Here is a 24,474-nt window from a genome sequence, read left to right as displayed (position 1 = left end):
TCCAGCCCCAAGCCTGGTACCTTAAAGTTGACCAACTTACACATGAACTGCCCAGGTGGACAGTAAGTAAATTGAACACAGAGTAGAAGAAAAATCACTTTGGTGATGGACACGTTCTCTGGTGGGTGGGGCCAAAGGGAACGGAAGACTTCCAGTTAACCCTAAGCCGGGCTCAGCCTCCATATATTCCTTCTCATGAGGTCATAGACAACTCCCTATCCCCACCCTCTCTGGAATCCATCACCCCAACTACAGACTTCTCCCTTGGAATTGGGGGGCAGGAAATGGGGATTTCCTAGAGTGCTCCCAGACAAACACCTACCTGCCAAGGTCCTCTCCCAAAGACCCAGGTATCCAGGCTCAGACTCTACTTGCCAGTCCCTTCAGAAACATCCTCGTAGAGAGGGAGAGGGCCGGGCAGAAATTTGGGCCGGCCCCATCCTGCCCCTAGACAATCACTCAGGACACTCTGACCACATGCCACATTTATTTAACCTCCAGCTTTGACTCCTGGGAGAAGGCCAGACTCAGAAAGGATTTGGTGGGAAGAAAGCAAGAGAAGGCTCTGTCTTGGCTCATTGTGGACCTCAAAACCGGCAGCAGCGGGCACTAGTCCAGTCTATTCCAGCACATTGACAGTGACAAGTGATGGGCTCACGAACATCCCAGGAGCCACATGCTTTACCACATGAACAGGCTGTGACAATGGACCCTGAGGAGAAGAGAAACTGAGGCTTGGACACTGGGGTCCTGGGTAGAGAAGGAAGGGAAAGAGAGCCTGGAGTTTGGACTCTGTAGTCCAGGCAGGGGGAGGGAAATTGAGGCTTTCACATCAGGGTCCTGGAGGAATAGGAGGCTGGGGCTGGACACTAGGGTCCTATGGGGAGGGAATCCCAGAGGCCTGGGGGAGGGGAAGTTGGGGCCAGACCACTAGGTTCCAGGGGATGCTAGGTGTTGCACTGAGTAGAGCACCAGCCCTGGAGTCAGGAGGAACAGAGTTCAAATCTGGCCTCACATTCTGGACGTACTTACCAGCTGTGTGACCTTGGGCAAGTCACTTAACCTTAATGGCCCTGCCTTCCCCCCCTCCAAAAACAACAACAACAGAACACTAGGTTCCAGACTTACCTGAGGGGCAGGTGGCTAGAGCACCCCGAGAGGTAACACTGGAACAGGTCATTTGAGACTTGACAAGGGCAGCCAGAACTGAACCATTACAAAGAAGAGAAAGGCTGTAAGATTCCTGTCCAGCCTTCTCCTGGACCAGGATGCTTCCCCTCTGGCGCCAGCCAGGGAGCTCTCAGACCTTCCCATGTTTCTGTTGCTGAGTCCCCTCCTGTCCCCATTGGAACCTACTCCAATGGGCTCTGGGACCAGTAGTCAGAGGAAGATCAGGCAAGGTGATCCTGACAGGTCAGGCAAAGTGTTAGGTTCCAGTTCAGGTTAGTTTGGGACTGATTTGGGGCAAGGGGCCAGAGCTGGATCAGGAGGTGGGTCAGGTGTAGGTTTGGGATAAGGTCAAGGTTGGAGTGGTACCATAGGAACTGGCCTGCTCCTCGATCTTCTTGTTTAAGAGCTCATCTAGAAGACAGCCATCCTGCCCTAGGATCATGTGCCCAGGAAGGATGAGGAAGATGAGGAAGAGGCAGATAGAGGAAGTCTTCATCTCACTGGCTCTTGGGGAGAAGGAAAATTCAAAATCAGCTATCCCAATGAAAACAAGCTTACTTGGCCACTGAGCAAAGCCCTCACTGGATGTGGGACAGGGGCTGGAACATCTGGGTTCTTTCTAAGAAAGTTAATATAACAGTTTCCAGAGATGGGGCCCCTGGAGCTTTGGCAGGGGGAGGCGGGGGAGGGAGGCATCTCTCACCTTTGAGCAGAGTTGAGAAGAAGGTGCTGATGATAATCTGCCAGACTCTGGGATGACAGCCCCTCTATGTCCCCAGCGTATGCTCCTCCCTCTCCTCTTCCCCACCCCCAGTCCCTCCCCACCTTCCTCCACCACCCAGTAGAAGAAGTGCTGACTGTGGTTTCCTGTCTTGGGCAAGTGAGGCTTCCGATTTTGGCTCTAGGACCTTAGTTTCCCAATACCCCAGAGCCAAAGGCTGGGGGGAAGGCAGAGCTTGGCTGGATCATGGAGTGTCTCCCTGGGGCAGGGAGTGCTTTGGGAGCCCAGGAGGGCACCCAGTGCCCTAACACTTCTCTCCCCCAAATGACACTGCCTGAAATCCTACCATTAAGGAATCCTCTGGGCAAATGAGCCATCCTGTCACAGAAGTACACCTTCTTTCCTTTACTTCCCCTTGTGGGAGAGCTGAAGATCAATCAGTTGTTTCTTCCCTTCAACCAATGTGGGCAGTCTCCTACTACCTGGTCAAAAGCACCTGCTGCAGGGACTGAAGCTGAGATAGGACTGGGAAGGTGGGGAGGGGGGAGAGCAATCAGGGCCCTGAGGCAGGAAGGTGACCTTGACCTGCCCCGCCTTTGGGATGAACTGACTCTATAACTTTAGTACTCAGTCCTCTTGACCCCAACGCCCCAGCCACCTGTCCACCCACTCCCACACCCCTATGACAGAGTAGGTTGACGTTCATAGCCTTTCTGCCCTCTACACCCTATTTCACTCTATCCAATCAATAACCAAGAGGCAGCTTTGCAAACTTTAAAGTGCTACATAGATGATAGCTTTAAAGTGATATATAAATGACAGCTATCATTATTATTTTTTTTCCCAGATGGATGCTAGAGTTAGATAGAGAACTGGGCTGGGTGTCACTAAGATCTGAGTTCAAATCCAACCTCAGACACTTACTAGGTTGTGACCCTGGGCAAGCCACTTCACCCTGATTGCCTCAGTTTCCTCATTTGTAAAATGAGCTGGAGAAGAAAATGGCAAACCACTCCAGTATCTTTGTCAAGAAAACTCCACAGGCAGCATTGGCACGTAAGGGTCCACAGGGTCACAAAGAGTCAGGCACAATTAAACAACAACTAATAATCAAACAAGCAGTTAGTAAGCAATTACTGAATCAGGCACTGCCCTACAGACATGGGATCATAGATGAGAGCTGGAAAGGACCTCAGAGGCCATCCAATCCAACCCCCTCATTTTACAGAAGAAGAAACTGAAGCCAAGAGGCTTGCCCTGGATAATAGGTATCAGAGGCAGGATTTGAACTCCGGTTCTCTTGACTCCAATGTCAATACTCTTTGCATAGAACCATCTGGCTTTCAAGAAGGTTACATTCAATGGGTAGGGATGGGATTTGGCTCGGGATTGCAACAAGGTCCCAGATCAGCAAAGGGCACATGTAGGGATAGAGACCAAACCTGTGGTTTCATTAACATAGAGTCCTCCCAGATGAGGCAATTTCCACCACCAAGTCAGGTCAGCACCTTCCTTGCAATTTAGAATCATGAGCAATTCTCAAACTTCTTGTCCTCAGGACTCCTTTACATGCTGAAAAACTACTGAATACCATCTGCCTCTAGAAAGAGCTTTTGTTAATGTGGGTTAGATGCAGCAATATTTATAGTATTAGAGATTGGAATGTCAGTATTATTAGTGTGACCAAGAAGGAAAATAAGAGCCAGGAGGATCCCAGGTCAGGCTGTTTATTACTCACAGGCACAAAAGTGTGTGGCTCCGTCGACCTACAGCCCCATTGGGAAACAATAGTACCTCGTGGCTTGGTTAATCCATGGAATGTGTACCCCAATTGAGAACTCCGATATCCTGGGTCTCTGCCCTTCAATCTGATTGCTGTTGCAGGGCAGATTCACAGAGACTAGGTGGGAAGGAAATCTTTTGTTTTGTTTTGCGCAGTTGTTTCAGTTGTGTCTGACTCTCTGTTACTCCATTCAAGGTTTTCTTGGCAAAGTCACAGGGGTGGTTTGCCATTTCCTTCTCTAACTCATTTTACAGATGAGGAAACTGAGGCAAACAAGGTTAAGTGACTTCTCTAGGGTCGCACAGCTAGTAAGTATCTGAGGCCAGATTTAAATTTAGGAAGATGAGTCTTCCCAACTCCAGGCCTAGTTGCGCCAGGGAAGTCTTAGGGGCAGTCAATTGGTGGGTAGTCTGGACTGCCACTCTCCCCTATCAACTGCAAGGACACTATAATTGGTAAAGTTTGTTAATCATATATACCTGGCTTAGGTGAAGTTTGCTAACCTTGCATTCCTAACCCTAAATGTAGCTAACCAAGTCAGTTGCAACAACCAAGTTGCAAAACAACCAAGTCAGTTGTTGGTGTGTGAGGTAAATAAAATGTTAAGACTTCACAGGTAAGATATGTATAAATATATATCTATATCTATACAAAGAAATGCTTAAAAAACCAAGAAGTAGAGGAAGTGAAAAAAATTCTGAGGCCATGAGAGTCTGGTGGCTCGGCCTCTGGGAAAGTTTACCCTGAAACTTTTTGTTCTTTCTTCTGGTTCTGGTTTAAAGGTTTGCTCAGTAAGGATAGGGTCACTGTGACCTGTTTTCCTTTACTGTAAAAGTACTGTAGAAGAATGGAGAGGGTCTCCCCCTCCCCTTATCCTATTATCCTTCTTCAGCTTTATAGATGTTACCTCAGTTGGAATCATTAACTAAGGGAATGGGAATTGGAGTTTCTGTGCCTCAATTTCCCGGTTCTTTGTCTAGCTTTCATGCTCAGATTGTAAGCCCACCTCCCAGTCAATGGTGACAAGGGTCAGAGGTGGGTGGGAATTCTCTTGTATTAGGTATAATTACTGGTGCTTTGCTCCTTGTACTCTGCCTCCTTTGCTGGTTCTGCTCTGTGCCCTAGCAGAGTACGCCCTATTCTCGAGAATGGAATAAAATTTATTTCTGTTCCCACCCTGAGATGGCTCCTTATTATAAATTTAATTGGTGAGGGTCTTTCATTCCACACATTGGGTACATAAGAACTTCCTGATATAATCAGAAGTCAATCAGTAATCAAACATGGAATCACTTCTATCAGCTAGGGCCCAGCAGTTGACCATTTGTCAAAATTATGAAAATAGTTTTGACCTCATGGACGACCCTGAAAGAATTCAGGGAATCCCTTAGAGGTCCTCAGACCAAGCTTGGAGAGTTGCCTAGAGCTCTGAGAGGTCAATGATACAATAGGATCACACAGCCAGTTTATAGCAAAAGAGAGACTTGAACCCAGATCTTCTAGGCTCCAAGGCTTGTTATCTATCCAATAGCATGCTTTCTCTCAAATAAAAGACATATACAAAGAAAGGATACATACAAACTAGAAAGACAAGTAAGACATCTAGGTAGAACAGGTCAAGTCGAGAAGATCTAAGTTCAGTTTTGACCTCAGACACGCACTAGCTGCACCATCCTGAGGAAATCAGTTCACTTTTCTGGGCCTCAGTTTCTCCATATGTAACATGTAGAAGTTGGACTGGACAACTGTAGCAACAATGTTGCTATTAGCTACTGTGGCTGTGTAAGGAAGACCAACAACACCAGCACAGAGGAGGGCTGCCAACACAGGTTCTTTGATCTGCTTTTCTAAGGAAAGCGACTTTAAGGGGTTAACAATCTCAGTTTAATCAAACGTACACATATCATTCACTTAGTTCTGGGGAAAAAGATCAGCCCCCTGAACTTCAAGGCAAATACAAACAGAAATTACAAACATCAACAGACAGACCTTGTCTGATCAAATCACAATTCATAGTTACTGGAGAAGCACCAACATCTATCTGGGTTACAAAGCTGGGGCGGGGGTGGGGGGGCAGGTTCAACAGCTTGCCCAGAGTCTCATCATCCACATTCTTTCAGTGAACATACCCCCAAAAGTCAAACACCAACTTCGGATCTTATATACCCGTCTCAGGGCCCTGGGGGGCTCAAGGCTCACCATTTAGAGCGTGAGAAATCACTAACACCAAGAGTGTAGGAAAGCTCCAACTAGCAGCACTACATCATATACAATTCAGTGACTCTCAATTGTCTTAGTGCTGAGAAACACTCCAAGACAAGAAAGATCCCACCGTACCTGCCCCATTCAAACAAAGCACAGTGAAAAGTCCCATTTTGCTTACCATTACATAATTTCTGAGATCCCTTCAAACACTCGATCTAGGGCTCAATGATTTGGGGCTTTGTAATGTCAGTCTCCTTGTCTCAAGTCTCTCCTCAGTCTAGTTCATCCTGTTCTCAACTGTCCAAAAAGATCTTCTAAAATGCAAGACCAAGTCTCCTCTCTCTTCCATCCCTCCCAGTCTACCACCGTGCTCCAAATCTCCATTCAAATTAAACTCCAGTTTATTTATCCAAATTAAACTCCCTATTACCTTCAGGATCAAACAAAAAATTCTCTGTTTGGGCATTTAAAGACCTTTATAACCTGGCCCTTTCCTGCCTTTCCAGTCTCCTCATACCTTACTCCCTTCTAATGTACTCTGTGAGCCTGGCCCCTCTCACTATTTCTTACATAAGACTCCCTCTCTATCTCCCAATTTTTACCATCTCTATGCCTGGAATTCCCTCCTTTCTCGCCTTGGCCTTCTGGTTTCCTTGGCTTCTTTCAAGACTCTGTTAATGTCTTTCCTCTGAGATTATCTCCAGTTTCCGTTGTATATGCAGTTATCCCTTCCACATCGCAGGGGTTAGGGGCAGGATGCCCCCACAATCTGGAATTATAAAACTTAGGTTGATATTATACAGTACTGTACATTTATTTTATGCATTTCTGAGTTTCTAAACTTTTTCTGCATCATCTGCTGGCCTTTGCATGTAGTCTGCAGCTTCTGCAAAACTCCAAAAAAATTTCTATTTAATTTCTTATGCCAATCCTTGATATATGGAAACCACAAAGGGGAAAGTCATGATGTGGAAGGGATAAGTGTAGATTGTTTGTACACAGTTGTTTGCATGTCATCTCCCCCATTAGATTGTAAACTTCTTGAGGGCAGGGACTGTCTTTTGCCTTTCTTTGAATCCTCAGTGATTATCACAGTGCCTAACACATAAGTCCTCAGTAAGTGCTTGTTAATTGAATGATTGGTTGATTTGGATGCACTAACAACTGGGGAAAGCAGGAAAGGTCCTTTCAAGAAGGTGGTACCTGAGCTAAACCTTAAAGGATGCTAGGGGTTTCAAGATTTGGAGGCAAGGAGTGGACACAGCCTGTGCAAAGGTATGGAATCAGGAGATGGAATGTCAGTGACAACCAATAGGACAGTTTGGCTGGAGTAGAGGGTACATAAGGAGGAGTAATGTGTATCTCTCTTGGAAAGAGAAGCTGGAGAGCTTTAAATACCAAACAGAGGAGTTTGTGCTTTATCCTGAAGGTGGTGGGGCAGTACTGAAGTTTCAAGGACATGGTAGTGATGTGGTCAGACCTGGGCTTTAAGAGCATCATTTTGGCAGCTGTGTGTAGGATGGACTGGAGAAGGAAGAAACTGGAGGTGAGAACACCCATCAGGAGGCCACTGAAACAACCCAGAAGGAAAGTGATGAGGGCCTGGCCTAGGGTGGGGCTGTGTGAGGGGAGAGGAAAGGACAAGTCCACAAGGTGTCGAGGGGATGGAATCGACAAGGTGTGCCAACAGATTGGACAGAGAGGAGGAGGGAGCATGGGCCGTTCCACTCTGACATTTCTCATTTTGTCCCATTCCTGAAATGACCTTCCCCACCCCAATCATCCACATCCTCCCCACCCCTGGAGGTCCATTTTAGGCCCTGCCCCCGCCAGGCTGGGGGCCGATCCTTTCCTTCTCTTTGTATCACCCTTTTGCCATTACTGTGTTCCATTTATTATCGTGAAAGCTGCCTCATTGGTGTCCTACCAATCTCGAAAGGCTTCAAGTACAGTGTCTTGTCTGAGGCTGGGCCTCTCTTCAGAGATTGGCCTCAGGGAAGGGATTTGGGTTTGGGTTTTTGTTTGGTTTGGTTTCCGTTCATAGCACCTCCCAAATACCAGCTACCTAAACTTGGAAGGGTTTTGACCTGCTTTTCCCACAGGTAGCCCACCCTGCTAAATCCTCAGATTCTTGAAATAGAGGCAGTTGTTGGTGCTGTAGAGAGCAGAGTTCAAAAGAGGCCTTGGACATTTACTTAATGGTGTGACCCTGTGCAAGTCACTTAATCTCTGCCTCAGTTTCCTCAACTGTACAATAGAGATAATAGCACCTACCTTGCAGAGTTGTTGTGAAGATCAAATGAAATAATATTTATAAAATCACTTAGCACCCACATGTACAAAAATATTTACAGCAGCTTTTTGTGGTGGCCAAGGACTGAAAATAGAGGGGATGCCCATTAATTGGAGAGTGGCTGAACAAGGTGTGGTATATGAATGTAATGGAATCCTATTGTGCTATAAGAAATGATGAGCAGGCAGACTTTGGTAAAACCTAGAAAGACATGTATGAACTGATGCTGGGTGAGGGGAGCAGAACCAAGAGAACATTGTACACAGTAGCAGCCGCAGTGGGAGAGGACTGATTTTGATAGACTTAGCCCTTTTCAGCAATACAAAGATCAAAGACAATTCCAAAGGACTCATGATGGAAAATGCCATCCACATCCAGAGAAAGAACTAGGGAGTCTGAATGCAGACCGAAGCATACTATTTTCTCTTTTGTTTTGTTTTATTTCTCATGGCTTCTCCCATTCATTATTGTACTTCTCTGCAATATGACTAATGTGAAAATGTGTTTAATAGGAATGTGTTGTGTAGAGCCCATGTCAGATTACATGCCATCTTGGGGAAGGAGGGAGGAGGGAGGGGGAGAAAATTCAAAAACTTATGGAAGTGAATGTTGAAAACTGAAAATAAATGAATTAAATATACATTTTTTAAAAAAGAAAAGAAAAACTTGGAAATTCTTATACAAGCTGACACAAAGTAACATGTATTGTGTACAAAGTAAGAGTTTTTGTACAATGATCAGCTGCGAATGACAGCTATTCTCAGCAATACAATGATCCAAGACAACTCTGAAGGATTTATGATAAAAGATGATATCTACCCCCAGAGAAAGAACTGATGGTGTTTGAATACAGAGTGAAATATACTTTTTAAAAATTGTCTTTACTTTTCTTGAGGGGTTTTTTTTGCCTGTTTTCTTTCACAATAGGACTGATATGTAAATATGTTTTGCAGGACTATACATGTATAACTGTGTGAGGCAATGAGAAAACAAAATGTGAAGACTTCACAGGGAATATATATGTATAAATATATATCTATGTCTATTCATATCTATATTTAGAAATGTTTAAAAATCAAGAAATAGGGTGTGAGGCTGTGAGAGTCTGATAGCTCAGCCTCTGGCAAAGTTTACCCTGAAACTTTTTGTTCTTTCTTCTGGTTCTGTATCAAAGATTTGCTCAGTATGAATAGGGTCACTGTGACCTGCTTTCCTTTACTGTAAAAGTACTGTAGAAGAATGGAGAGGGTCTCCCCCTCCCCTTATCCTATTGTCCTTCTTCAGATTTATAGATGTCACCTCAGTTGTAATCATGAACTAAGGGAATGGGAATTGGAGTTTCTGTGCCTTGATTTCCCGGTTCTGTCTAGTTTTTCATGCTCAGATTGTAAGCCCACCTCCCAGTCAGTGGTGACAAGGGTCAGAGGTGGGTGGGAATTCTCTTGTGTTAGGTATAATTATTGGTGCTTTGCCCCTTGTACGGGACTCCCCTTGCTAGATCTGTTCTGGCAGAGGACACCCTATTCTCGAGAGAATTAAATAAAATTGTATTTCTGTTCCCACCCTGAGATGGCTCCTTATTAAAAATTAACTTTTTTAATTGGTAAGCGTTCTTCATCCCACACATAACCTATGTCAAATTGCTTGCCTTCTCAATGAAGGTGGTTGGAAAGGAGGAAGGGAGAGAATTTGGGACTCAAAATTTTAAAAATGAATGCTAAATATTGTTTTTATATGTAATTGAGGGAAAATAAAATACTAAATAACAAAAAAAATAAAAACAAAATCACAACTCTTAAAAAAAAAAGCACTTACCACCCTGCCCAGTATATAGTAGGTGCTTAATAAATGCTTATTCCCTTTCCCTTCCTTTGAAGAACTAAAATTTCCATTTAAATAGTGCTTTATGGTAGACAAAGAGCGTTCCTCAAAATGACCTCATGAAGAATATATAATAATATATAAATACAAGGTGTATTTATTGGGTTCTTGGCCTTGCTCTTCCCTGTCTTTGCCAGGAATCCACCAAGTAGCAGAAGCTTTGCCCAATCCCCTCCATTGCTATCCGCCCACTGAGATGACCTCCAATTTGCTCTGCATATATCTTGTTTATACATAGCTGTTTTGCATGTTGTCCTCCCCCTCAGACCGGGGGCTCTTTAAGGGTAGGAACTGCTTTTTTTTTAAATTATTATTATTTTTTTGTATCCTCACTGCTTAACACAGTGCCTGGCACATAGAAGGGGCTTAATAAATGCTTGTTGACTGGCTGATCCTCTTCCTACCTGACCACTCCTCCGTTTTCTTTGCTAGTTCATCATCTATCTCCCTCCCAGAAAAGTATGGTTGTCTCCCAAGACTGGTGCCTGTACCCTCCTCTTTCCTGTCTTGATCTCTACGTGTAAATGTATGGAGGGAATATGTAGCCACCTGTCTGATAGGAGGGGTGCTTAGAAGAAAGACCAATGCTGTGCCTGCAGGTGGTTTAGGAAGCTGCCTAACTACAGCAAGGACCTGCCTCCACCCCCCACTCCCCTCACCTTGGCCCAGATCCCTCCACACTCAGGCTAGTTTTCAAAATGTAAATGACTCATTTGCCTATATCATAAAATTATCACAACTCTAGTTACTATCTCCCCCACCCATTACTCCAATAAAGATATCCTAAAACGGCTTAGGTGTAGCCTGAGTCTCCTTCTTCATTCCACGTGACTTTCAAGGAAATGCAGATTGGGTCTATCTTTGCCACATGGGAGAGAGAAAATAAAATGTTCCTGAGACTCCCCAAGTGACTACTTTCTGCTCAGGTAAAAGGGTCGGGAATCTGAATCCCCTGCAATGGTGGCCACCTCCTTAATGGATGAGGTGGCCACTCACACATTTCATCTTCATGCTTCCAGAAGGCCTTGGCAGGCAAAGATGACATCTCCTTGCCCACTCCCCAGCTTTTGGCCACACAGTGGTGGAAATACACTGACTTGCTAAACCCTGCCTGGATCGTGGGCAATTCAGAAAGGTCAGTGTCAGGAGACATCCTGATCTTCTTCCCAGAATCCCTGCTCACCAACTGGCCGTGCAATCTCCACTTCTACGGCCCAGCTCTGGCAGGTCTCTCTGTCCAGGGCCCGGGTGGCTGTGCCTCCCTAAGTGATGTGGGCCGAACTAAGGCAGTGGCTGTGAGACTGGAGAGGAGGGGGATGGGATAGATGTAGTGAAGGGAGAATCACAAGGACTTAGCAACTGATTGCAGGTGGTAGGTGACCCTGTGACCTCGGTCCCCGGGATGAGCTGCCCACAGTACAAGGGAATAATGAGCACGTATATGCTATCCACATCCATAGAAAGAACTACGGAGTCTATTTTCACTTTTTTTTTCCTTCCTTGTGGTTTTTCCCTTTTGTTCTGATGCTTCTTTTACAATGTGACTAATGTGGAAACATATTACGATTGTTCATGTATACATACCCATATCAGATCGCATGCTGTCTTGGGGAGGGGGTGGAGAGGGAAGAGGAAAAATTTAGAACTCAGAATCTTACAAAAGTGCATTTCGAAAACTAAAAATAAATAAATAAATTTAATAAAAAATTTTAAAAATTAAAAAAAAAATTAGCATTTACATAAAGCTTCAAGGTCTGCAAAGCACTTCATGGACGTCAGCCCATCTGAACCTCACGGTGACCCTGTGAAGCAGATTATTATCACTCTCACTTTACAGATGAGGAAACTGAAGCACAGAGAGGTTAACGGAGGCTTCCCCAGGGTCAAACAGTTGTTAAGCGTCTGAGGCAGGATTTGAATTCAGGTCTTTGTGTGTCTTCTCTATCCACTGCTCCACCTAGGAGTCACAAGATTCTTCCATGCACAATGGGAAAATGTGCTTTCTTAAGGAGGAGTATAGGCTACAGTCCCTTGGGTATCTCCTCAACTCACAGGTTCAGTTATCACCTCTACGAAGACATCTCCCAGACCCCTAGAATCAGCTCTCAAATCTACGCTGAGAAGTCCAACATCCATGAATGATGCCTACTGGACCCTCCACACCCACTGGGGTTCTCAAACTCAGCATGTGTGAAATTGATGTCACCATCTTTCCCCTCAACTTCCCTATTTCTTCTGAGGGCACCACCCTGCTGCCTCCAGCCACCAGGCTTCACAACCACCTCACTCCCCTGGACTCCCTTCTCCCTGCTCACATCGTCCCCTTCTCTTCACTCATAAAGCCACAGCTTTAGCTCAGGCTCTCATCTCCTCTCCCCTGGATGACTGGATTGGCATCTTAAGGGGTCTTCTGCCTCCCATCTCTCCCCTGATCCAACTGATCCTTCTCCCAACTGCCAGAGCAATCTTCTTTAGGCACACAATTGTGGCAGTGTCATTCCCAAGTTGGAAAGCTCGAAAGGCTTGAAAAGGCCTTTGAGGGACTATGGACATCAAATATTCCATAAACCATGGGACTTGATTGGTCTTGGGGTTGGTTTTGCTGAAGTAAATTTTTTGCTTCTTTCTCTTTTTCTCTTGGTTATCAGCTAGGTGGCACAGTGGATAGAACTCTGGGCCTGGAGTCAAGAAGACCTGAGTTCAAATCCAGCCTCAGCCACTTACCAGCTGTATGACCCTGGACAAGTCACTTAACCTGCCTGCCTCTGCTTCCTTGACTGTAAAATGGAGATGATACTAGCACTTAACTGCCAGGGTTGCTTGTGAGGATCCCATGAGATGATCATTGTAAGGTACTTTGCAACCAGGATCACCCTGCTTAGTAGGGCCTCAGGGCCCAATTATCCAAACTTTGCCCCAGGACTAGTCACCCACCTGCCCAAGCATTAACCCACAACTGTCTTGGGGCTGGCCACTCCTACCCTTGCCCCACGGCTGCTTTCTTCACCCGCTTTTTCCCACTGGTCTTTCCTACTTCCTTCTTGGTGAGCCATAACTACCATTTTCTTAAGTCTAAGGCAAGCTTTACAAAACATAGCAGCAACCCTCTCCTTCTCCCTAAATAACACCCTAAAGTCAGCCTTTTAAGATAAACTAAATTGGGGGAAGGGTACGGTGACCTCAGGAAAGTGAGGACACTCTGCCTCAAAGAGGAAGGGAGGTGGTTACTGGGAGGGCAACAGCTGGAGAGAGGAAGTAGGCAGCAGCATCTGGTAGCTTCCAATTTTAACTAATAAGGTTTTGTTGTTGGTCAGTTTTGTTGTGGTATACAACTCAGTTTTCTTGGCGAAGATACTGGAGTGGTTTGCCATTTCCTTCTCCAGCCTACTTTACAGATGAGGAAACTGAGGCAAACAAGATTAAGTGACTTGCCCAGGATCACACAGCTAGTGACTGAGACCAGATTTGGACTCAAGAAGATGAGTCTTCCTGACTCCAGGCCTGACACTCTAGCCACTGTGCCTCCTAGCTACCCAATAAACTTTGCCAACTAGCAACTAAACTCACTTGTTTGCAGCTGGAGTGCACGTTCAGTCAGCACCTGTGAAGTCCTGGCATTCTGGGGCAAACTCCATTAGTTATAACTCTGCCCTCTACCCCAGCTCTGTCCTCTGACCAAAATCTTCTAGTTTGTCTAACCCCACCTTTATCACCACTCCTCACTCCCTGAAAGCTGGTTTCCATCCCCACCTCTCGCCCAACAGTCAACAAAGTCCTCATTGCCAAATCCAGGGCCCTGTTCTCAGTCCTCATCTCCCTGAACCCTTCTGTAGTTTTTAACATTGATGACAGCCTCCTCTACCTAGATGCTTCCAAGTCCCTGGACCGCTTACTTGGCTTTCCTACCTCTCTGACTGTTCCTTCTCTGCCTACTTTATTGAAATATAGAATCCTATCAACTTTGATAGACTTGGCTCTTCTCAGCCACACAATGATCCAAGACAATTCCAAAAGACTCATGATGGAAAATGCCGTCCACCTCCAGAGAAAGGACTGATAGAGTATGAATGCAGATGGAAGCACACTGTTTTCCCTTTTTTTGGTTTTTTTCTTTCTCATGGTTTTCCCCTTTTGCTGATTCTTCTTTCATAACATGATTAATGTGGAAGCATGTTTAATATGATTGTACATGGATAGCCTGTATCAGATTGCTTAGTGTCTTGGGCGGGAGTGGGGAGAGGGAGAAAGAAAAAAATCTGGAGCTCAAAATCTTATGAAAGTACATATTGAAAACTATCGTTACATGTAATTGGAAAAAAGAAAATACTATTAAGTGGAAAAAAATTTTCAAAAAAGAATCATAGATTTACATTGGGAAAGAGCTTCCTTAGAGATCATCTGGACCCACCTCATCCTGTTATGTGAGGAAATCTGAGGGGCCAGTATGTTACATATGAAGGACCAAAGAGGAAGCAACTTGATCAGGGCCAAAAAGTCCAAGTCAGGAGGCCAGGCTCCGACTACAAAGCCGGTGATCTCTCCAGCCCACCACGCCCAGTCCTCATCTTCTTCCTTACCCCTCCTTAATGGGGCTGTTTCCCTCTGGGGTCTGCTCACGGTCCTCCTCTCTACACATTCTATCCAGTTCTAGCCCTCTTCCCCTCCCCCAACTCCAGACCCATATGTCTCACTAGTAACTCAAATTTAACACGTCCAAAATGGCACTCATATCTTTCCCCTTAAATGAAGAAGCTTGTCCTCATGACTTCCCTATTGCCACCGATGATGCCACCATCCTATCACCCAGGTTCAAAAAACTGCCATCTTCTGACTCGTTCCTCCCCCACATCCGATCACTTCCACTTGACCTCCACACTACAGAGACTGATCCTCTTTTCTCGGTCCCACTCTCATGGCCCTCCCCATCACCTTTAACTCGTATGGGTCTCCCCTTTGCCCTTCTCCCCTTGGAGCCAAGGTAACCCTCCTAATGTTTAGGAAAACGCTCAGGACACTGCCACCCATAGGACTATCGATCCAGAGCTGGATGCAACCCCTTCATTGTACAGATAAGGAGAACCTCACCCAAGACGGGGAAGTGAATTGGCCAGGTTACTTGAGGGCAGGGACCATCTTGGTCTTAATCTTTGTAACCAGAGCACGTTAGCAAAGACTAAGCTTTATAAACATCTGGGAGATCCAGACATGCCCATTGCCTAAGCTATATTCATATGAGTATGTGCCTTATCCCTGCCCCTAATGGAAGGACAGGATCAAGGTGTTGTTGTGAACCTGGGGCAGAAGGGAAGGGAAGTCGTGGCAGCATGTGGGAGTTGGGAAGTGACCATCTAGGGCAGGACATCTTAACCTTTTCTACATCCCAGACTCCTCTGGCAATACGTCTGGTGAAACATATGGACCCCTCCCTTCTCAGAACCATGTTTTTAAATGCATTAAACAAAATACATAGGATTACAAAGGAAACCAATTATATTGAAATAAAGACGTAATTTTTTCCCACTGAAGTTCACAGAGATCCTGAAAATCTATCCACAGACCCTAAGTGAAGAGCCCCTAATCTAGGGAAAAATCCTTTACTTTCTTTATAAGGAGCCCACAGAGGCCCAAAAGGGGGACACCAGTGGCCAACACTACCATTCATCCAGGCGCTCATTACCACCCGCCCAGACTGTCTTCCAACTTCCATGGCTTTCCCTTCCAATCTAACCTTCACTCCACAGCCAAAACCATCCTCTCCATGCACATGATTAGAAAAGGAAACGGACCAGCCCGATAGTGAGACTGAGGGATGGCAGAGGAACATCTGATCATGAGGCTGGTACCCACAGAATGTGAAAAGAACTCAAGGAAGACTGCCAGTCTGTTGGATGGATGCTGCCTCGAACAGGAGACAGGGACAAGAGCCACACAGACTAAGAAGGTGCCAATGGGCTGGGATCCTGGAGGGAGTGCCCATGTGGGTGAGGTCACAGAGCCATCAAAGGATGCACACACCTGGTTCCCTCACTCCTCTGCTCCAATGGTGAAGGCTCATTGAGGTCAGGGCCTGCTATGAAGATCTGGACGCAGGAAGAAGGTGACCCAGAGAGGGGGTGAGGTAAGACTGAGGGTTGAGGGGATTTTATTGCCTGTGGGGTGCAGGGGAAGGGAATGCATCAAGCTGCTCCGGACTCAAGGCATGGGGATGTCCTCCAGCTTCTGGTCCAGACTCTTGAGGTCATTCAGGAACTGGGTGGGAGTGAGGATGTGGGAAGAACCTGACAGGTACAGAAAGATTAGGTGGAGCTTTCTATGTCTTCCAGACTCAGGTAGCAGATGTCCCAGCCCATTTCCCTTGGGGATCCAGGTTCTAGCCCCTCCCCACCCCACCCCCCCACCCCAGATGGTGTTGCCCAGGCTCTAGCCCCCACATCTCTCAGGGATCCAGGCATCCTGCCCCCACCTCTAACTCCTCCAGGTCTTCAGGCACTTGAACTAGCCCCAACTCACCAATGAGCACCTCCCACTTTCCTTCGGTGGCCCGGGTCACCTCATAGGCTGCCCGCATCTCAGACATAGCCACACCACCCAGTATGTAAACCAAGAGTCGGGGCCCAGCCCGGGAAGACTCCACTGAAGTTTTGTTCTTGTGCCAGTGACCAAAGCGGGCGCTGAGAAGGACAGTAAGGGACTGAATCAGGGGAGGATCAAGCCCTCTCCCTCCTCCTACCCCAAGAGGCTTCACAAGGACCCTGCCTTGGCTGATGGCAAATGACAGTTCCCCCCAGGCCTCACCTGACAGCAGTCTGGGAGCTGGAGGTAGGGGCAGGGTCAGACACAAAGGGCCATAGTTTCCGGTCCAGCTTGTCCTCCACGGCATCCTAGAAAGGGAGCACACACACACACACAGGCTCAGAGTGTCCTTCATCACCCCACCTCCTCCAGAGGAGGCTCCTCTTGTTCTCCCCTCCCAGGGATCACAGATCAGATGCCAGGATAATGCCCATAATGAGGGATTTGCCATTAAGCCTAGCTGTGGCTTAGGGGGCCAGGGGAGGTGAATGGGAGAGGGGTGGGAACGTGGGAGGAGGGTGGGGGGTTGGGAAAGGGCAGGGCAGAGAAATAGGGAAGCAGAAGGCCAGAGTTTAGGGAGGCTGGGGGAGGTTCAGAGGTGACTGACGATCACAGGATTAACACCCTCCCTCTCACCTCCATCACATCCTTGATGACGGGTGTCCAGCGGGATAGCTGGTAGGTTGGCTCCAACCTCTCCTTTCGTTCTCCTCGGTTAGGGGCCCCGGAGCCCTGGGGCAGGGGATGGAGGGGAGGGGGTCATGGACAGGGCCAGAAGGGGAGGTGGGGGGAGAACACCTCCCCAGGCAGCAAAGCAGGCCAGGCTAGAAAGACAGACAGAAAGAGAGACAGAGAAGGACAAGAGGCTGAGCCCAGAGACAGGATAGAGGAGAGGGGAGATATGGGAGAGGCTGGGGCCTCAAGAAGATGAGACTGAGCCAATAACTTGGCAAGCTCCCCGCCACTATGTCTCCCTCTATTGCTCCTGCTCCCAGGCTGGCTTCCAGGGTGAGAGATGACACACCCTCCCCCTCCTCCCCCACTCACACTAAGGATAAGCTCCATGCCAGGGGTCAGCAATGACTGTGGCCATCCCTCCTGGCCCCATACCGTGGCAATGGTAACCGTGGCCCCGAGTTGCTCCAGATTTCGGATGAGGTTGCTGTGTGCCTGCACATTGGCATGTTGGATGAGCTTGGCCAGGTTCTCCTCGGTTACTCCTGGGGATGGGCACAGCACCACACATGTATATGTTTACACATATGTTTAAACATACAACATGTCCCCAGGTACCCCGAGAAGAGGGGATCAGGGGTGAATGAGGGGTCAGTGGGCAGTGACTAAGGCCCCACTCCCCACCCACGCTCATACCATTCCGAAGCAAGATGTAGAGTAGAAGAATACGGATCTTGTCATACTGGGGGACCCCAGTGTCCAACAGCACAGGGACAATCAGCTTCATGGCATCCTTGATCTTCTCCCCCTCTGCATCTGTGCCCAAAGCCAGGTCCTGGGGAGCCGGGGCCAGAGGCAAGGGCTCAGCCACCATCGTGGGGCCCACATGACCCAGGAGCCTCGGGATCCCTGGGCATCCCCTGAGCCTGGGCATACATTAGGCCTGGCACCCCTGGAGCTCTGAGCCCCTGCATCCAGGTCCTAAGGCTTAGGGGGTTTGTTCTGTGAAGTTTGGATTCAGTCAAAGGGCCACGCTTGAGGACCTAGAGGGCCACATGTGGCCTTGAGGCCGAGGGTTCCCCACCCCTGCTAAGCTAAGCCCTGAACCCTCCAGAGCTGAGGGCCCTCCACCTGCTCAATGCTGCAGAGCTTCTCCACGGTGCCCTTGAAGTGCTTCATGCAGTCATCAGCCAAGTTCAGGTGTGTCGAGTACTGGAAATCAAAGATCAAGTCTCCTGGAGGGCGCTCCACAACATAACCTAGCCCCTTCTTCCCATGAGGCTTCTTCCTCTCCACAAACCCTGAGATCTAGCCCTGCTGACCTAAAGTGTCAGCCTCCAGTGAAATGCTCCACCTCCCACAGTCCTGCCTTTGCACTGGAGGTCTCCCATGCTTGACACGCTCTCCCTCCTCACCCCTGCCTAGCAGCTTCCCCCAGGCTGACTTCAAGACTCAGCTCAAAGACTCCTCCACCTTGAGGAGAAATTTGTGCCGAGTTTCCCTCTCAGATTACCTGTATGGTAATCTCAGATTGTCTGTGTGGAGTTGTTTACAAACTGTCTCCCCTAACAAACTGTGAGATCCTTGAGAGCAAAGGCTATGTTTTGCCTTTCGTTGTATCCCTAGCACTTAGCATACAGTGAGGGCTTAATAAATGCTTGTTGAATGACTAGGTGGCAGAGAAGGAGCCAGTAGGAGTCTGGCCCAAGCTGGGAAGAAGGTGGGATACCTGGCCCCTTTACTCAACCAGCTCAGGAGAGTCCCCAAAGTACACCTGCCCAGTGGGCTCTGGGCTCCCCTCACCTTGTTCAGTTCCTTCTGATATTGGGGCATCTTTTTCAGGATGTGGGAGAGGTCTTTTATGTTGGCCTTGAGAGGAAGGAGAGGGAGGAGAACAGTGGGGCTCAGGCTCTCTAACCTGCCCCTACGCCCCTAATAAGCTGAACATCACCCCAATACCTTAGGCCTAGTCACCCAACCCAGCCCCATCCCCATCCCCAAATACTCTAAGGCTCAGTCCACCCAAACTGGTCCCATCCCCAACCCTCAAGAGCCTCTCCTAGGTCTATGCTCCCTTCACCCAATCCTAGCTCCCCAGAGGCCCAACCCACTCAAACTCACCCCAACCACCATCACTCAAAGCCCCTCCTACACCCTCAGATCTCCACAACCCAGCACCCTGCCACCTGTCCCCCAGGGCTGACTCCTCCCCTAACATTGCCACCAACACTCAAGGGATTCACCTTGCCATCATGTCCCAAACCCAGATCTTCCTCCCCATAAGTCTGTTCTCTTTCCTCTTCCACTCAACCTGGCCCAAGCCCCAGACAAACAAGAATCCTGCTCACCTTATCTGTGGTCAGTCTTTTGCTCTCACAGAAGGTCTTCAGCAGCTCTGTGACCCTCCTGAAGGTGTCAAGAAGGGCAGTGAGGACATGAAAAAGGAACAAGCATGATGGGGGCGGACTGGTTGGCTTGGCAGATGAGGACCGGGAATGGTGCATGCAAAAGTAATAGGTTCATAGATTTAAAGCTGGAAGGGACTTGAAGAGTCAAGTCTAACAAATGGGGAAACTGAGGCCCCGAGTGTTAGCCCAAGGTTACAGAGCCAGGGGGTGAATACAGGTACTTGACCTCAGATCCAGTGGTCTTTTCATTATCTCATGCAGGTAGGGCAGCCTGGGTTCGACCCCAGGCCCTCTCACACCCTAAAGGGACCTACCTGGACACATCCGCAATGTGCATGTGCCTCAGTTCCACCCACAGCTCATCATCCTCATCCAGGAGCACTGACTTCTCCCGGGTCTCACTCAGGCCCGTTGTCTCGTACCTGGAAGGACAGGACGCAGTCGGCTCCTGAACACGGAACGTTCTGGGGGACGGGCCTGGTCCTCCCCCTGCGTCCCTCCCCCAGAGGCTGCTGCTGCCACTCCCTCATTCCCACCTGTAGGTATCCTGCTGGATGTCCAGAAGGTCATAGGCCATGGCCTGGAAAGTGAGCTCATGCAGCAGAGGGGACACAGGGTCTGAGCCCCGGTCCACAATCAGCAGCTGGGACCTCATCTTCTCAGGACCCTGGCAACAGAGATGGTGGGAGAAAAGGGGTAAGCCCCAGAAAAGTCCCATCCGCCTCCCCCACCCCAGCCCCCCTGCTCGGGTTGGCTCTCACCTCCCCCAGGCTGGGATCGTCCGCTTTGAAGGCATTGAGCTTGGCAAGGACGGCGTGGGCAAGCTGGGCAGTGTCCTCAGACCCCCTGTGAAAAGGTCAGGGGTACTGGATAATGTTGTGCCGTAAGAAATGACCACAGGGATAGTTTCCAAGGAAACTGGGAAGAAATCTATGAACTGATACAGAGTGAAAGGTGCAGAACTGGAAAACAATTTATACAATGACAGCAACACCATTTAGAAACACAAGTTTGAGAGACTTGAAAATTCTGGCCAATGCAATGACCAACCAGTTCTGAGGACTGATGATAAAACACACCACTCACTTCCTGCAAGAGGAGAAATAGACTTAAGGCACAGAAGGAGACACACATTTTTGGACACAGCTAATGTGGGAACTTGCTTTGCTGGACTATGCCCGTTTAGTATGAGGGTTCTCTTTCTTTTGATTGTTCAATTGAGGTAGAAGATAATAAATAAATGCTTGTAGAAATAAATACATTTAAAAAAATGTAGGAGACACAGGTAGGGGAAATGGAGGGGAGGGAAAAGGGATCCAGGCTGAGGAACGGGGTACCCCAAAACTTTCATCACTACAGAGCTGGGCCAAGAAAGGAGGAGGCCTGTCCCAAAGCCTGTCGTTTGCTCCACCAAGTATGTTTGGGCTGATCAGGGAAGATGGGGGCAAGGTATCAGAGCCAGGACCAGGGATTGGGGGCAGAAGGGGCAGGACTCCAGTGTGGCATGATGGTATGGGATGGAAGATGATGGCAGGAGAGTGGGGAGTACGGCAGGAAATGAAGGAAAAGGTTGAAGGGAGGACCTGGGGGACAAGGGGCTTGAGAAGAAGCCTGGGAGATTCAAGAAGGATCAGGAGAGGCCTTACAGTCCTACCCCAGGAGTAGGGAAAAGAACGGCAGGGTCTGGGATCAAGAAGTCACACCTTCGGTAGCGAATAGCAGGGTACTCGTGCAGGGTGGCACAGAGTGTAGCGATCTGCTGGGCCAAGCTCTCCAGTTGCCGGATCCTTGCGTTGGCCCGGAAGGGGCAGTACAAATTATAAGTACTATGGGCCGCATCCAAGGAAAATACCTAGGAGGTCAAGGGGTAGAGGTGTAGAGCCTGGTGGACACCTCTGACTGCTGGGTAACCCTGACCTCCATTCCCCATGGCATCCTTCCAGCTTCCCCCGCCCCTCCTGATGGTGCAGGTCTTCTGGCTCTGCCCTTCCCCCACTTTATCCTGTAGACCCCTTATCACCATCTTCCCAGGGCTGAGCCCCACCTGGGACTCATAGGGAAGGAAAGCCAAGTGAATCTCCTTCAGCGTCTTCACAGCCTTGGCCAGCCTTGATCGGCCCAGTTCGAGGAAAAGGGGCTCAGGACAGGCTGGGTGGCAGAGGAAACAGGACAAGGAGGGTCAGAGCAGCCATCCTCACCCAACCCCTAGAACTCATTCCCGTTTCTTCTCCTCAAAGCCCTTGTCCCTGTCACTCACTGTCTGTGAAGAAGATGTGGGCAGCTTTGTAGGTAAAGGTAGGGGTTCCCCGGAAGTCATTGATCAGAGCCTGGACAGACTGGGAGAAATGCGAGAGTCACTCGCTCTGGCTCAAATCCCAGAGACAGGAGAGAAAGCACTCAGCCCAAGGACTTTCCAGCTCAGTGGCCTTTACCTTCTCACATGGGCTCAAAAGGTAAATGGCTTCCAAGCTGGGGATGGGTTCTCTGCGCTTGTTAATATCCTCCACAACTGGGCATCCATCCATGGCACCACACCAAGCGACGTAACAGGAGATGGAACAACACAACATGGAAGATCACAGGGAGGCCACCAGGGACAAGAGGCCAACTCCCCATCACCTACCCCCATCCCCCAAGCCCTGATCCACTGATGACCTAGAGGAGAGTCACTGCCTGGTGACCTGGGAGAGACTTCCCAATTATTTGTGAGCCATGCTCTGGACTGTCCAGGATACTCACTGGTGATGCCCTCTGCTAGAATGTCTGACATCTTACAGCAGGAAGACAGGATCCGCATGCTGGGGCGGTCCATGACGAGGACCTACGGCACAGAGCTTTAACTAGGGTAGTGCCACTGGAGGGGCACATCCCCCCATCCCCACTGTAGTGAATGCCACCCCTATTTCTCAGGGTCCTCTGCCCTCTGTACCTCCCCCCAGAAGGGGTGGCAAGGGAAAGGTGGATCAGAGAAGGGAGGGTGGCAAGGTGATGGGTCAGTGAAAGTTAGGGAAACAGGGCTCAGGTCACCCTTTTTGCCACTCTGAGTTACCCCCAAATGAATTTGCCCAAAGTACCAATTATGACTGCTGCAGCAACCATGAAACCACTAACTTCCCATAGCCTAACTCTAATTCCAGGAACACCAGCCTCCAACTACCAGTGCCTTTGGCCTTCTGCTCACCCAACTCAAGAGGCACAGAGACCATTCCATTCTCCCCTTTGGCTCCTTGTGAGCCCCCACTGAAGGTCCTGTCCAAGAAGTCATGCCTATGTGACCTAGAGTAAGAGCTGTGTGACCTTAAAGGGCTCCAGGGAATCCAGATATCCCAACTCCCAGGATCCTACCTTCCACTCTCCATTCTTCTTGACACTTCGAATAACCCCACTCAGGATCTCTGAAAGGGGAGAGGATGGAAAGGCTGGCTCAGGGGGTGCCTCTTCTTCCCAGAGACCTGGGACAAGCAGTGTCTCTGCCATCCTAAGCCTTCTTTTCCCTATACCTTGCCTCAGGCAAAGCTATGCTTCTGGCCAGAAGCCTTTGTCCACTTAGGGCTGGGCAAAGGGGTAGGACTGAGTCCATCCCCATTACAATCTCCCACCCCAGTTCCCCAGACCTATGTGGAAAAAGTACGGGGTATGGGAATCGGGAGACCTACATTTTAATTTCAGCTGTGCCTCTGAATTCAAATCGTGACTTTGAGCATGACTCTAGGCCTCAGTTTCCCTATCTGTGCAAAACAGTCAAAGATTGGATTGGATAACCTGTAAGTCCCACCAAGGGATGGTCACTTCTCTGAAAGCCTGGGAAGAGGAAGAGGCCAAATCAAGGGCCAGGCCAGGGTCAAAGAGTGCTCTAAGAGGGAGGCCTAGCCCTTTATCACCACTACCTTATCACTACTGAAGGAAACAGCTGAAACCAAAACAACCCGCCAAGGGTGGGAAAACACAGGACAGAACTGCTCCTTCCCCCTCCTGATGACCAGGGGTGGGGCCCAGTTTCTGCTTCCGGACACCACTCTCTCCAGTGAAGATCCCAAAGCACTTACAACTAACTGGATATTAAATAACAGACTGGGGGGGGGGGCGGGTTTAGGTGCGGAGGGGCACCAAAGTATATAGACCTCCTGTTCTGGCCTCTTCTCATATTCAATTGTCTAGACTTCCAGAATCCCAAAATCCCCCCGCTCCTAGAAATGCAGGAACCCAGAGATCCTGACTCCCCCAGTAAGTGACCCTAACACCCACCCAAGCGTCTAGATTCCTCGCCCTACCCAAAGGATCCAGGCATCTGACTCCCAGCCCCAAGCTAGGCAGAGACCCTGGGTATAATCTCTCAGTCCCCTCATTCATTCAATAAGCATTTATTAAGTGCCTATTATGTACAAACCTCCCATCCCCCTCCCAGGGGACCCAGCCCCCCACCAGGGTCTAAGGTCTGAAGTCCCCTCCCCTAAGGACTCAAGTGCCCAGACTCCGAGCCCCGCCCCCTCAGGGACCAAGGCATCCCAAGCTCCTAGCCCCCCCCCCCTCCTGGGGGAACCAGGGTACAGGTGCCCACCCACCTCCTGCCCCAGGTTTCCAGCCACTCTCCTCCAGGGAGCCAGGTGTCCAGGCTCCCAGTCACCCTCCCTCCCTTCCCAAGGACCCAGGTGTCCAGGCTCTCAGCCCCACTCCCCACTGGGACAAGGGACAGTACTCACTCTCCCCCACCACCGCCTTCAGCCCCGAGGGCGCCATCTTCCCCCTGGGGCCACCGCTTCCGGGT

The 24,474-nt window shown here is 48.8% G+C and overlaps 1 protein-coding gene across 2 annotated transcripts; it reads right to left on the bottom strand.

Moving 5' to 3' along the window:
* Window positions 1-470: 470 nt before the first annotated feature.
* LOC118851159 (syntaxin-binding protein 2) lies at window positions 471-24,474 on the bottom strand. Of its 2 annotated transcripts, XM_036760688.1 has the most exons (21): window positions 24,410-24,467; window positions 23,055-23,104; window positions 22,449-22,530; window positions 22,142-22,218; window positions 21,967-22,045; window positions 21,754-21,857; window positions 21,413-21,561; window positions 20,471-20,555; window positions 20,246-20,376; window positions 20,024-20,131; window positions 19,650-19,707; window positions 19,105-19,170; window positions 18,433-18,513; window positions 17,998-18,136; window positions 17,737-17,846; window positions 17,263-17,358; window positions 16,849-16,934; window positions 16,560-16,724; window positions 1,537-1,676; window positions 1,129-1,206; window positions 471-712 (listed from the first exon to the last, which is right to left on the bottom strand). In XM_036760688.1, exons 1-21 carry the CDS (start codon window positions 24,444-24,446, stop codon window positions 588-590), a joined length of 2,046 nt encoding a protein of 681 aa, XP_036616583.1. In that variant the 5' UTR covers window positions 24,447-24,467; the 3' UTR covers window positions 471-587. The 2 variants fall into 2 exon arrangements, with proteins under 2 accessions (XP_036616583.1, XP_036616578.1); XM_036760683.1 differs by lacking the exons at window positions 471-712; window positions 1,129-1,206; window positions 1,537-1,676 and adding an exon at window positions 16,168-16,331 and having other exon boundaries at window positions 16,564-16,724; window positions 24,410-24,474.

This window comes from Trichosurus vulpecula, chromosome 1 (assembly GCF_011100635.1).
Source record: "Trichosurus vulpecula isolate mTriVul1 chromosome 1, mTriVul1.pri, whole genome shotgun sequence".
NCBI lineage: Eukaryota > Metazoa > Chordata > Mammalia > Diprotodontia > Phalangeridae > Trichosurus > Trichosurus vulpecula.
This window is presented reverse-complemented; position numbering and strand designations above follow the sequence as displayed.